Below are 13,638 nucleotides of genomic sequence, written 5' to 3'. Positions count from 1 at the left end.
TCACATCACTTTGTTGGACTACTCCACTATCACCAAATGTACAAAGCCCACAGCAATCTTTATCTTTCAGAAGTTCAGCTTTGCGTAATCCTGGATCAGACCTCCCGCAGGGATCCAAAGGATCCTCGCATGACGCTCTGTGGATTTTTGTGGCAGCTCCAGTGACACAATCACTGTTGCAACAGTTATCTTGAGTGGTTGTAACCTTTGATCCACTTTTTGTTATCTTCACATTTAAAAAAGTTCTTGTTCAGCGTGAGGAGCGAATACCAAACAAATTAGGCATGAACAGAGCAGCTAGAAGACATTAACACTTTCTCACAGGAGAAATATTGATGATGGAATAGTGTCACCGCTGCCCTGATTCTTTCATTCTGTGTCTTGATCTGCCCAGTGAAAAACATTGTTTTCCATAGGAGGCTTATCTCGAGAAATGACATCACATGAGTAAAGTACCTTTGTGATGAAAGGTAGTAGATAGTTCACACTGTGGAGGTGACATGAGGGTTTTACTGTCTGATAAAGAAATGCCAAAAAATAAAATCAGTGTTCAACATTATAGTAAAATATCAAATAAATTTGAGTGCTGCATAATATGCATTTTAAATATGCTTTCAGGAATTCATGGTGCACTGATACAAGAGCAATCCATCATAGCTTTTTCTGTTTTGAATTTTCCATCTTTTATGAATGAACCTAGAGACTTTCCTTTATTTTTTCCTAATTAGCGTCGCCCCAGATGTTATGTTTTAACCCCAGTCTGTTTGTTTGTGAGCAATATTCCACAAAAACACCAGAACAGATCTCTATGATTTTTTTTTTTAACATTGCTAAGATTTCCAACATTTTCACGACTGGATCCTGAATATGAGGCATATCGATAGAATTTAAAGGAACTGTTGGGCCTTGCTCTACTGCTACTTTTACTATGTTCTAGTGTCTTGTCATCTGCATCTTCATGTTTTAGCCCTGCAGCCCAAGATTTCATCATTAAGATGTTCAGCCTGCAGAGGACGAACCGAAATCAAAAAATTCTAATAGTTGGGAGAAGGAAGGAGGATGGAGCATGAGAGAAACAGAAACATTACACCTTGTCAGCACTTGATCATTACCTATCTGTGCATGAGCCGGATCCTCAAAATATACTACTGTCTCTCTCTCACACACACACACACACACACACACTTCTGTGGCAAATCAAAGGTTGCCTAATTGAAGTCACCCTGTACCTCCCTCTATCTCTCCCTCTCTGTCCTTATCGGTGTTGCCGATGGATCCTCTGTGAGCTCTGCTGGATAAAGTGGGCCAGAGCTGACTTAATTGTAGCCACCTGTAGTTAATGATTGCAGCGCTGGAGTTGGAAAGTATAAAACAGGCGTACAACCTCGCAACATTTCACCTTTGCTGACTGTCACCATGCCTTTCTCTGGAAAGTACGAACTGGCGTCTCAGGAGAACTTTGAGCCTTTCATGAAGGCAATTGGTAAGAATTTTAACTTACTGAGAAAAAGTTCATCACTGTTAACTCAGATCCTTGTGTTTTTATTTAGTTTTGCTTGTATAGTGATGAAAAAAACTTTTTATTGGGAAAGTATGGAGAATTTTTCCCAGAAATGATCTTAACTCATTTTCAACTTTGCTTTTTCGTCTAAGGTCTCCCTGACGACCTCATCCAGAAAGGCAAAGATATCAAGAGCATCTCTGAGATCGAGGAGACTGGCGACAACTTCAAAGTGACAGTCATGACTGGGTCAAAGGTCCTCATCAACACCTTCACCATCGGTCAGGAGGCTGAGCTGGAGACCATCACTGGGGAGAAGGTCAAGGTGAACCAGAACACACGCTTGACCTCAGACCGCATGGTTTGAGTAGAAACTTAAAATTTGACGTAAATGGAGCACACACTGAATCAGAATAGCGTGAGTTGAACACTGTTTCTCGTCACTCTTCCTGAAGGCGGTGGTTCAGCGTGAAGGCAGCAACAAGCTGAAGGTCAGCCTGAAAGGAATCGAGTCTGTCACAGAACTGGTGGATGAAAACACAATTGTCAATGTGAGTAGATAAAATGCCCAATCTTTCTTGCAACTGACTCATCTTTGCCTTTTTTACACTTAAGCTTATTTTTTTTCTTTTCCTCCCCAGACAATGACACTTGGCAGCATTGTGTACAAGAGGACGAGCAAACGCATGTAAAGGTCTGCATTGGGGATAATAAAATGTAAAAGGCAACACTGTCTTATGGTTTTCTTTTCTAAAACAATTGTATTCTAAAATTGTAATTATAAAATTTTGAAATGTTCTTTTTGGGTATGAAGCATTCAGGCTTTGGTCTTGTTGCTTATATACAAGTCTTAAATGTCTTCACTTCCTGAGACCTATGACCCTCCTGACAGTTTCTTAGTAGCACACAGAAAATGGATCTACAACACTTGTCTTTGACCTGGGTCACTGGGTCTAAAATGTGAACCTTCCAAATTGGTGAAGTGTTTACTTGTATTGCTCACTCCCCTCAATGATCGATTAACTGCTGCTAAGACCTTTGTCTCTGCAGTGCACTAGGTTGTGTTTTTTCCTCTGGAGGACCAATGGACAGAGGAATGAGTATCACGTTTAACACGTTAGCTTTCAACTTGACCATGCGGCAAATCTGGTGCTCTGAACTGGAGTTCCAACATGATACGTTTCTCAGAAGTCAGACTCGGAGGGACTGAAGGGACTATTGATTAGAATAGCAGTGTTCTTGCTACTATCAGCAGATTTGAGTGTGATTATGCTTCAGCACAATCTGAACTCAAAGGTCGAGATTAAATTATGGAAAAAAAATTCTGAAATATTTTGAAAATCACAACTTTGAGATTGAGCAAGTGAGGTCATTTTTATATTTCCTTTATTTGAGATAAGAATTCAACACTGGCAACTGACTAAAGGTCACTTTCTGAGACCTGAACTGATAAGCAACAAATGTTTTAAGGTGTGCATCAACTGCAGGTACAAATGTGAACTTACTGAATATTGGCACCGATCTGATTTAACATCATTATCAAAGTTTGAAGAGAGCCAGGTTATCATGTTCAGATTGAGACAGTCTTGAGTAATGGATATTGCAGAGAAACACAAAAGCTGTTTTTATCTAATGCTTTTTCAGTATTGTCAGAATGTTATGTGACAGTATTTGCATTGGAAAATCAAACATCACCAAAAAACTAAGTTGGAAAGAAATTGTGATGCACAGATTTAGAGCTGAATTGAACCATGTTTTGTATACTTACGTTTAATAAAATGAAGGGTGATTATCACTTTACTGTTTTAACCACATTCATCTATTTTTATGCAGCGGAACATTTGTAACACGTTTCTTAAATCTGTATTTTTAAGAATCCTGAAGAACAGGTGTGTGTGGCATTGCAGCACCACCTGTAGGATTGCTGCTTTAGACTGAGTCCTTGACTGTGTCCATTTTGTAGTACTGTAAGGAATATTTAAGACAATAACATGATCACAGGCATAGAGAAAATGCGCCTGTAACGTAGTGTCCGAAAGTGTTTTTTCCGATGAACTCACTATATAGTCCATTGCACTGGAAGTCTCCATATAGTGAAGTAGGGGTGAGTGATTTCAGTCAGAGCCCTCATGGGCTGGTAGTGTTGCTTTTGTTTTGATGCTTAGTCATTGTCTTTATTTACGGTCTGTGATCACCCCCCACAGATCTGCTCCAAAAGTGAATCATCAGTATGTTACCTTTATAAATTTGGTGAAAATGTGTCCATGCTTTGAATGATTTTGCATGCAAACAATCATCTCTTACAACGGCCCAAGACGAATGTTTGTGGTTTAATGGGGGAGGGGTTGACCAACACCCCTGGTGAAATGAAACAAAACGTCTATTGTCTTAGTGTATGTGGCTGATCTCCCCTCGTTGGTTCCTTTTCTTTTTGAGAATTATTGTGCAGCTTAAACTGAAGTCTGTTCTCTTTACTTTTAAGTGTTTGTTTTGTTTCTGGATTTAAAGGTAGAGCTTTCTTGCCAACAGCAGACCCGCATTCATTACTGTACATTACTGCAACCTGTTAGCATTGCAGCATAATCTCTGACCAGCAGCATTTAATTGAAAAAGATCTTTAACATATTTCCATGATAATTTTTGGAAAACTCAGCCTCTTCTAGTCTCATATTAGTTACTAACCATAACCCATATTGGAGCACAAGGGGAAAATAAACTCAGATTTTGAGAAAAAAATCATTATGAGGCAAAACGTAAGAATAAATTGGGCTGTGTCCTTTTTGAGGGGGAACATCAGAAGATCAGTCTGTTGCCCACATTATAATGAGGAGCATCTTGTTACGTTATACTTTGGTTTTCACAGATTAAGAACTAGTTAATATTCATCAGTGTCACATTATCATAAGTATCAGGACTTTGAAAAAAGAACCATGCGAACTCGGAGGAAACTGTCTTCGTAGTGGAGGAGAAAATGGCTGATATTGGTTGACTGTAATGCTATTATTGGTTATATATTGTTTTTCCCAACAGACATTGATGTTGGGGTTCAAAATGTGTGATCTAGAAGCAGTGGAACTCAGGCAAGCACTGATTCTCCTTGCTGCTAATTTCCTCATTTCTTTTCTATTTCTTGCAATATTACAAGTTTATTTAATTTATTATGACTTAATTCTTGTAATATTATAACTATTATTGACTTTCTAATAAATTGACTATAATCACAAACGCTTTATGAGTTAAGCTGTCATGGAGCAGAGAGAACCAGTGACCAGCAGGGGGAGTCTCTCCAAGGTGTGCCGATCAGTGAGTAGGTTTGTTGGGAGTCAGGATCTTTTACTTCCGGTTTCACCTGCTGCTGAACATCGTCTAACTTTGCCAGTTAAACAATGTTTAGCAAGTTGGAAACTTTCAAACTTTCAACACTGGTTCTATGTCTGATCTGTCTGACACTGATAGCATCAGCAAGGTTAGCACAGTAGTTTTCTGCCCCCCCAAAATGTTGATCCAGACGTTTTTCCATTTAATATTATCCAGGGTTCAGGTTTCAAAGTTTCTTCCTATTTCCAACATTTCATCTTAATGCCATTATCTGTAATTTAATACAAAAACCCTTTAATTACATTCTGAATACCCAAACGATACAGTACAAACACACTCAAAGATATGATGTTTAACAATGTTTAATACAAATCTGTGAAGACAAACATCATTTAAAAAGCTGGTGATGTTTTTCATTAGGATCAAACGTATACAGATAATAATTTTTATTATGCAACATTATGAATAGCTGTAGTTCCACTGGTTTTGTGTCGTGGCATCTTTTCAATATAAACTGCAAAAGTGATACAGGCAATCGTTACTAATTGTGCAGACTCTCACACCAACATTCAAAGCTGTGTACAGTTGATATAACTTCCTGACTGCGACCCAATGGTTACTTCCTCCGATGGAAGAGATTCTTGATTCCCTCCTCCATAGACTTGGGTTCATGCATCATGGTCATTGGTTTGTTCTTCAGTGCTGCCTCTCTCATACTGTGGTAAACATACTCGTTCTGCTTGAACATCCTCAGCTCCATCTCTGTCTGCATTCGCATCGCCTGGGTAGATATCAGGAATGAAACATAAATGTCCACCCATTAGTTAAGGTTTTAGTGTATAAGATTTAGGTGAAAGACATTTATTGGCAGACATTTTACATAAAATAATCCTAGTGATGTTTTCACTAATGTGTTTCATCTAAATTGTTGTTTTCTTTACCCTAGAATGAGCCCTTTATATTTAAATACTGTATATTTGCATCGGGAGAGGGTCCTCTTTGCGGAGGCCACCATGTTTTTTTTACAGTAGTCCAAACTGGACAAACTAAACAGCTAATTCATTTTTATGATAACTGAAGGCTACCACAGGTTCTCGCTGATATAGGGGTAGGGGAGGTATTCAGCTGCAACATGCAAATTCACCACTAGATATCCCTAAATTCCACACAGTAGAAAAAATTGCAAGTTTGTGAACTGGTCAGATAAAACCAATGTATTTAAGAAATATCACGACTGTTAAATCTTTATCAAATGCCATCAACCACATGAAGCCGAAAATTAACAGAAGACAAAATGAAGTTGTTGTTTTTTAAGCCTTAACAATCCAAGCCACAATTCAATATTCACTTAATGCTATAGTTCTGTTTTAGGTCTATCACTGCCTGAGGGAAATAGCTGCTTAATTTAACACTATTCTTTCCGCAGTCAGGCATAAGCTATATCTTCGATTTGGTTCAGAGCATGAAGGATTTGGATGGTTTTTAATGCTCAGATTTTTCCTGCAATTGTGTGTGCAGATTTTGAGATGAAATGGTGTTTACCTCCAGGTCCTTGGTGATGGGATGTGTAGGGCCGTGGGTGACCATGAGAATGGCATAGGCCTTACAGACCATACTATGTCCAACCTCTATCTGGCCAGCTTGCCAGTGATTCACTCCGGCTCTCATGGCAGCCATACCGAGAGCAGCATTGTTTGGGTGGTAGAGCTTCCTGTGAAACAGAAGAGGCTCGATTTATTTGTCCATCCATCCAGTTTTATGACTCAGCATGATCATCATTATTACAGGATTGCATATGATATATGCAGCATGATCACAAGAGACTGCTCTCTGTACTCACAAGTATCCTTCCACCATTTTACGGGCGTAATCCGCTGCTTCATCAAAGTACTGCAGGTAAGCTTGCACCTCACTTAACGTGCTCCACATCCTCAACAAGTAGATGTGAGTGTCAGCCAAAACTGGTTCTGTTTTCTCGATGCAATCTCTGCAGATTTTCACCACCTGAAGCAAAAAGGGAAAGAAAAAACGCGTTAAGGAGGTAGGACAGAGCTTCATAAGACATACATGGAAAAAGTCAGTCTTGAAGTCAGTAGTTGATTTGATTCAATACCTCGTGGTAGTCGCCATTTAATCGAGCCTTGTCCATCTTCTCCAGCAGTGCAAAGCAGTAGTCTGTTGCCTCTTTAACCTGCTCCTCTGTAGGCTAGAGGTAGACACAGTAGAGGCTGGTCAGATTCTAATAGGAGATTAAAGAAGCTTTGCCCCAGTGATTTGAGTATCAACACAATGAAATGAAAATATATATATATATAAGATGAAACATCAAATATTTTGGGGGCGACAAAACAGGCTTTACTATTTTAAAGTCCATTCATCCCTGTTTAGAACTTGAATGCTTCTTTTGCTAATAACACACAAGATTTATTCCTTTACATGGGTAAAAGACAAGTCTTATTTATTGTTGTTATAATCTGAGAGCCAGTCTCAGCAAATCAGTGGTTTTTGATTAATATACACTTCAAACCAACTTTAAAAATTACTGTAATTTGTCAGTGCTAAATATATAATCATGATTTCTGCTGATAGTCCCTGGATAGTCCCTGGAACAAATTTTTTACAACTCGTTAATTGTCCCAAGTTAATGGAAATTATAGTTTAAATTTTTTTTATCAGCGATGTTCTGTACATCACTGTTTTTCAAATGTGTGTGTGAATGCATGCGCATACAAAACGTTGAGAAGCTGAATCCATTGGGATTATCTTTGCTTTAAATAGTCTGTGGCTTTGTGTCTCATGTTACTTGTCTATGCTTATCATCCATGTCAGTTGTAAATGTTGTGAGATGGTTTGGCCCTTTTTAGTTCTGTGCACTACGAAAATCATTCTCTCAGTTCTAAACTCAAATCAATAGAATCATGCAGAAAGACTCAAACCTTGACTCCGTCCACTTCCCTTCCCCCCAACTTCAAATCATCTTTGATGTGGTTCTTGCAGTGCTCACATGTGCAGTCAAAGAAATATTGTGTTTTCAGCAGTCTTTGTCTCTCTTCTGACAAATTCAAGTAGTCCACGTATGAGACCATCAGCTCCTCTCCCTCTGCGATCTTACCTAAAGAACGCAGCTCAATCCTGAGGAAGAAATACACAGTTACGTCCACAAATACACACGAAAAATCCACTGTCCCACCCGGAGGCTGCTTTGGGTGTGACTCAGTTGTTATTAATAAGATCTTTATCAGGTTAATTCTTTCAGTATTTACAGTTTTTAAATGATGATGAATCTGCCACGTTGTGCCTTTCCGTTCAATCTGACATCAGATTGAAGGAAGGCACATTAGTGAATATCAGAGATGTTATTTCAGACTTAAGCCAACGTTTAGTTTGTTAATAATGTAAATATAGGACTTTTCTAAATTTAATTTAAATACTTACATGTTCTCAATGATGCAGCAGAAAAATGGATACCTCTGGACCAGTTATTTATTGTTCATTTGAGGTGAGTCTCACCTATTTGATTTGTTTTTTTTTATCAATTTGTGTTAATTAGCAAATATGCCAAAGTAAACCCAGCACTTAACAAAGTGTGACAGATATTAGGTAATTGTTGAAGCAAAACAAGGGCTTAAATATGAAATTAATATGAATATTTTGTCATGGTTATGGTAGTATTTTGTCACGTTATGGTATTTTCTGTCACAGGTATTGTATTTTGTCACGATATGGTATTTTGTCACGCTTATGGTATTTTGTCCTCTTTTTATAAAGAGTGTTTTCAGTTCTAGTTTAAATTACGTTTGGAATTCATTTTTTAAGTTTGTTCTATGTCCCCTCTGTGTCCCTCGCTTGTGTCTCCCTTCTGTGTTCCTCTCATGTTCCTCTGTGATCCACCCTGTTTTTCCTGCGTCCCTCTCTGTGTCCCTCTCCTGTGTTCCCCTCTTTGTCCCTCGCCATGTTCATCTCTGTGTTCCTCTCGTGTTCCTTTCTGTGTTCCTCTGTGCTCCATCCTGTGTTCTCTCATGTTCCCTTGTGCGTTCCTGTATGTTCCACCGTGTGCTTCTCCTGTGTTCATCCCTGTCTTGGTTATTGTATTTTGTTCTCGTTTATGAAGAGAGTTTTCAGTTCATGTCTCAACAGTGTTTTTGTTACATTTTGTATTCATGTTTTAAGTTTGTTCAGTGTTCCTCAGTTTCCTGTTTTATTTTGTAGTCCCTGCTCCTGATGTGTTTTCCCCATTTGACTTCCTGCCCTCATCATGTTCACCTGTTTGTCTTGTGCCACCTGTCCCCATTTACTCATCAGTTCAAGTGTGTATTTAAGTCTTGGTGTCCTGTTCATGTATCTTGTGATTCCTCGTCATGGTCATGTGTCCCGTCACCTCTTGCCACGTTTCCTCGTAAGTTTTTTCATGTCCTTCCATGTTCCACTCCTCTGTTTGTTTTTAGTGCGACTTTTGTTTATTGAGGATTTCTTTTGTTACTTTTACCTTTTAAATAAAGGACACCTTTTGTTAAACAGTATTTAGTTTCTGCGTCTTGGTCCTTCCCTTTCCCTTTTCCTTCCATGTCCCCCCCACACCTACCTGACACATTTAGATAAGTAATTGCATTGAAATATTGTTTTATCATAGTGTTTTATGGTGTTAGAGGTGAATTACTACTACTGATGAAAATCAATTAACTCTTACACAGTAAGACTTGTGTTTCAGAGAAACACACAGTGCAGTCACATATGGAAACACATACTGTGACAAAGCAGTAGTTAATGAGTAAAGATGAATATGTGGGGTTGAAAAGTGAGTTATCTGTAGAGAATAAAACCCACACCATCCTCTTGTTATGCTCAATAAGTGAAATAAAAGTTGGAGCATTCAAGTAGCATGATCACACATTCATTGCCCCTGTTCATACCTGGCATTAACAACCACCTCCACCTGAAGCTCTTAGAACAGTTGTGGTTGATCCCAAGATGCACTGATCACTCAGATCACATATATTACTGGACAGATTTTCTATTCTTTCAAGTGAGGAGAATCTTATTTCATGGTAGGTGGACACACACACATATGACAGCCTTGTCTGTCAGACAACAACAACCTGTGATCTTTGATGTACGTATCTAATTTCAGTCAAAAGTGGTGAGGGCACATGTTTTACCAGGAATGAACAGAGCCACTGATGAGAAACTGAGTCACATCAAACCTACAGTACAAACTACAGCACTACTGACAAAGACTGTGGATGGAGTTGGAGTTATATGTAATGATATATTAATTATTATTTAATGTTATAGTCTTTATGGTGCTCTAATATATAACACTTAAGGTAACGCACCTCCGTTGAGAATGAAACATAGTATTCACAGCCGATTGACTGAAAGACAAATTAAGTCGTTTTACACCAAAAGCATCCTGACAAACATACATTTGCACACGCTACCTACGACACAAAGCATACAAAACACTTTGCATTTCAACTTTTTAACCAAGTTAAAAGTCAATTCCATCTAAATAACAAACTTAAGACTTCAGCTTCTGTATTTTTCTTTTTACTTACTTGCCATGATTCATGATTACAGTGCAGTTGGGCCAGCAGTCGTGATTCACAAGGCACAAATTTGGGAAAAGTCCGACTCCCACTGCCTGAAGACCCCTCTGGTCGCTGACTGTAAAGCCATTGCAGTTAATCTGGGGGAAAGAGGGGAATAATTGTGCTTGAACACAACAGATATGAATGGTACAGATTTCAAAATAATCTTATTATTTTTCTATACATGCTTCAGTGTCCCAATTTACTTGCAATATGAACCAAATATGTGATAATGAGTTGAGTGAAACACTCATGTAACCTGTTACACTGTGTGCCGGCTGGGAGTCAATTATTAAACGTGTGCTGTAGACTCAGGTATAAAGAGCACGTCTGACTTAGCCTCAGGTATTTACTGCTGTGTCAATTGGTAAAAACAACAGTTCTAGTGATAAAGATAACTATCCAAATATTAGATTTTATGTGTTGACAAAGACACACTGAACATTAGTTTCAGTGTGGGGCAGATTCTACCCACTATTTTCATTTGCTTCTTAAGTGAAAGAAGCATCCCCTGAATTTGGACACAACTTTTACATATTTGCAGTCTCCATATTTTGACGCACCACTCCAAAAACATGCGAGATGTCGTTGATTGTGTGCTGTTTGCTGTTTCTGGGCCAGTAATCGAGGAAGTTGTGGATGTCCACTTTGAAGTCCTGCATCTCCTCCTCTTGCATATCGCTGATGTGATCCTCCAGCTCCTCTAGTGTCGTCAGCTGCATGTCAGACACCACGCTCCCTTCCTTGTCGAGTCGCCACATGATGCGGGCAACCAAACTGGCCACAAAAAATAAAAGAAAACATATGACTGTGAGAGCTAAAAGGGAATCGGACACACATTATCTTGAGACAAATTGAAAAGTCTACCAAAACGGAGGCTGTTATATAACACAGTTATACAACTTTAAGCAAGTACATAACAGTAACACAAAAACAAACCTGATGCAACTCAGAGATAAGCGATAACCAGTGGCCTAATGGTTCTATTCTTCACTTTATTAAATATGTTTTTTTGCATTTCCTTAGGTTCTCTTGATCAAATCAAAACCGACATTATACTGAACAACCCTCTTCTTTCCAAATTTAATAGGGTGGATTAGTCAAATATAGTTTTGTCAGTAGAAAAGAAAGAAAGAAATCTCAAACAACTATAATGTGTATAATTCAGTGATCAGTGATTCCCTTTGCCTCCACTTACCGGATGTTCTCATTTGGTGCTTTGCCAAAGGCTTTGATGGCACTGCACTCTTGCTTGTGTTCGGCCCAGCCGGCTCGCTGGCAGGTACGGTCGCAATAATGAGCAAACTTGCACTGGCCGCACTTCTGCAGCTTGTCTTGTCTGCGGAAACAGCTGTGGCAAATACGCTCCGCAAGACTGTGGAAGAACAAAGGTAGCATTTTAAATTTAGATCATCACAAAATCATCCGAAAATCGAATTTGAGATTATTTCATAACACGAGTTGCTGTTAATTGTTGTTAATAGTATAAACATGGTTATTACAAGCATCATGGGTAGAGGCAGTGACTATCCATATCTCATTTTCATCAGTTTCTGTGCAAAAGATATTTTCCTTATTAGTCATGTTTCAAACACTGGTGTTATTGATGATATTAATGGAACATGGAAAACAATATTGGATGAGGGATACACAGGCTTAAATATTAACCACAATATCAGTCACATTTTGATGGTTATTTTGTCCATTTCAAATTGTTTCCCAGTGATGGTCGAGATGATGCAGCTCATCTTTGCCTGATAAGTGAGCCCAAAGTTTCCAAACAGCTTTTTGTTTCTGATTGTTCCAGAGAAGATGAATTGTTTGGTATTTGCTTCTTCTTTCATGTTGCTCACACTATTATAAGTTAGTTGTGTAAAAGGGTCAGTAAATCAGATTCTATTGCCCTTAAAGGTCCAGTGTGTAAGATTTAGGTGAAAGGGATCTTTTGGCAGAAATCTAATGTAGAATAATCCTCATGATGTTTTCACTTGTTCGTTTCATCTAAATTTATGAATTGTAGTTTTCTTTACCCTAGAAAAGGCCCTAAACACTGTACCTTTAAAAACCGAAAAATGTAAGAGGACAGCTGAGGCCCAACAGTCAGCTTATGAGACAACCACTAGATTCAGATTTTAATTTGGATCAGTACTAAATTTCACACATTCATAAATATTAGTCCCTTAAACATGTGTTTTCATCATGATTCATAAATGATTCTCTGAGAAATCAACCAAAAAGCATAGAAATTCCTATCTCGCAGTGTTAAAGTGGGGGAAAAAATCATGAATCCCTCTTATCCAGACCCCCACCAAAATTGAATGGGTTCATCCTTGGGTCATGGTGGGGCACTACTCATTGGTGTAATCCTACTATCTAACAAACAAACCAAAAAAACATTAACATAACTATCTTGGAAGGTGGAAATATAATCTATCAATAAATTGACCAAATCTTAACACATTCCCAACTATATCCACAGTTTGCATCATCACCATACCTGTCAAACACAACAGCCGACAGACTGGGCTCGGAAAAAATCACATCCCCGGCCCAAAACTCCTTGGTCGCCTTCAGACCCCTCCCTTTTCCAGGTGAGTTGAATATTGCCACGTTCTCCATGGTCGCTGCACTGGTTCCTGAGATGCTGGTCAATGAAGGTGAGCTGAGAAGAGAGGAGCGTTGTAGTAGAGCTTAAATACAGCGATAGGGTAGTTGAGAAACTTGTGGAACGATCTGTGCCCTCTGTATTCTTCAATGACAACTGCACATTCCTCAGCCAGGGTACTAAAATAGCCCTCCACCTCTTGAACTGTACCAAGAGAGACAGAAAAAGGGTAGGCAGTGTCACATTAGTTCACTAATGTTGGCAAACAGATATGTCAATAAAAGCAACAATCTTGCTAAAGAGGAACATGACTGAACTCATTGTCATTCTCAGAGCTCTTGCCTTTTATTTGAGCAGTGGTCTCACGTTCTGATTTTTTATCCTGTTGAGTGACCCCAGCTGTGACTTGGTAGGTGCCTGGTCCCTAAAGGTTATTTTTGTCCCTCAGTTGTTGCTGTCAGTCAGCAGTGTGTGGTGACGTTGGACAGCTGCGAGACAGAAGCTGAGCTGGTCCATCTCACTGCCTCTGCTGTGTTCTAGTGCTTTCTATCACTCACTTATGATGATGAAGATATTATTGTCTCACTCACAAATACACCAACCCAGCAGGGGCCCGAGGATGAAGG

At 38.9% G+C, this 13,638-nt stretch overlaps 2 protein-coding genes across 3 annotated transcripts; one reads left to right on the top strand and one right to left on the bottom strand.

The window, feature by feature from the left end:
* Positions 1–1,324: 1,324 nt before the first annotated feature.
* On the top strand, positions 1,325–2,229 carry LOC109637016 (fatty acid-binding protein, liver-type). Its single transcript, XM_020099114.2, has 4 exons — positions 1,325–1,483; positions 1,654–1,826; positions 1,957–2,052; positions 2,143–2,229. The coding sequence occupies exons 1-4, from the start codon at positions 1,417–1,419 to the stop codon at positions 2,191–2,193; spliced, it is 387 nt and encodes a 128-aa protein (XP_019954673.2). The 5' UTR covers positions 1,325–1,416; the 3' UTR covers positions 2,194–2,229.
* Positions 2,230–5,165: 2,936 nt separating this feature from the next.
* smyd1b (SET and MYND domain containing 1b) lies at positions 5,166–13,166 on the bottom strand. Of its 2 annotated transcripts, XM_020099107.2 has the most exons (10): positions 12,905–13,166; positions 11,606–11,782; positions 10,971–11,184; positions 10,375–10,505; positions 10,153–10,191; positions 7,756–7,951; positions 6,933–7,025; positions 6,660–6,823; positions 6,362–6,530; positions 5,166–5,600 (listed from the first exon to the last, which is right to left on the bottom strand). In XM_020099107.2, exons 1-10 carry the CDS (start codon positions 13,024–13,026, stop codon positions 5,436–5,438), a joined length of 1,470 nt encoding a protein of 489 aa, XP_019954666.1. In that variant the 5' UTR covers positions 13,027–13,166; the 3' UTR covers positions 5,166–5,435. The 2 variants fall into 2 exon arrangements, with proteins under 2 accessions (XP_019954666.1, XP_019954665.1); XM_020099106.2 differs by lacking the exon at positions 10,153–10,191 and having other exon boundaries at positions 5,297–5,600.
* Between the last annotated feature and the right edge of the window lie 472 nt (positions 13,167–13,638).

This window comes from Paralichthys olivaceus, chromosome 4 (assembly GCF_024713975.1).
Source record: "Paralichthys olivaceus isolate ysfri-2021 chromosome 4, ASM2471397v2, whole genome shotgun sequence".
Lineage (NCBI taxonomy): Eukaryota > Metazoa > Chordata > Actinopteri > Pleuronectiformes > Paralichthyidae > Paralichthys > Paralichthys olivaceus.
The sequence above is the reverse complement of the archived record's forward strand: the minus strand, read 5'-3'. Positions and strand labels throughout refer to the sequence as shown.

Bases quoted from the DNA above. Each gene is read 5' to 3' on its own strand.
- LOC109637016 (XM_020099114.2), top strand. From the start codon at position 1,417: ATGCCTTTCTCTGGAAAGTACGAACTGGCGTCTCAGGAGAACTTTGAG. The intron at 1,484-1,653 runs GTAAGAATTTTA...TTTTCGTCTAAG, and splicing joins GCCTTTCATGAAGGCAATTG to GTCTCCCTGACGACCTCATC. The intron at 1,827-1,956 runs GTGAACCAGAAC...CTCTTCCTGAAG, and splicing joins TCACTGGGGAGAAGGTCAAG to GCGGTGGTTCAGCGTGAAGG.
- smyd1b (XM_020099107.2), bottom strand. From the start codon at position 13,026: ATGGAGAACGTGGCAATATTCAACTCACCTGGAAAAGGGAGGGGTCTG. The intron at 11,185-11,605 runs GTAAGTGGAGGC...TTTTGTGGCCAG, and splicing joins GCACCAAATGAGAACATCCG to TTTGGTTGCCCGCATCATGT. The intron at 5,601-6,361 runs GTAAACACCATT...ATATCTACCCAG, and splicing joins CCATCACCAAGGACCTGGAG to GCGATGCGAATGCAGACAGA.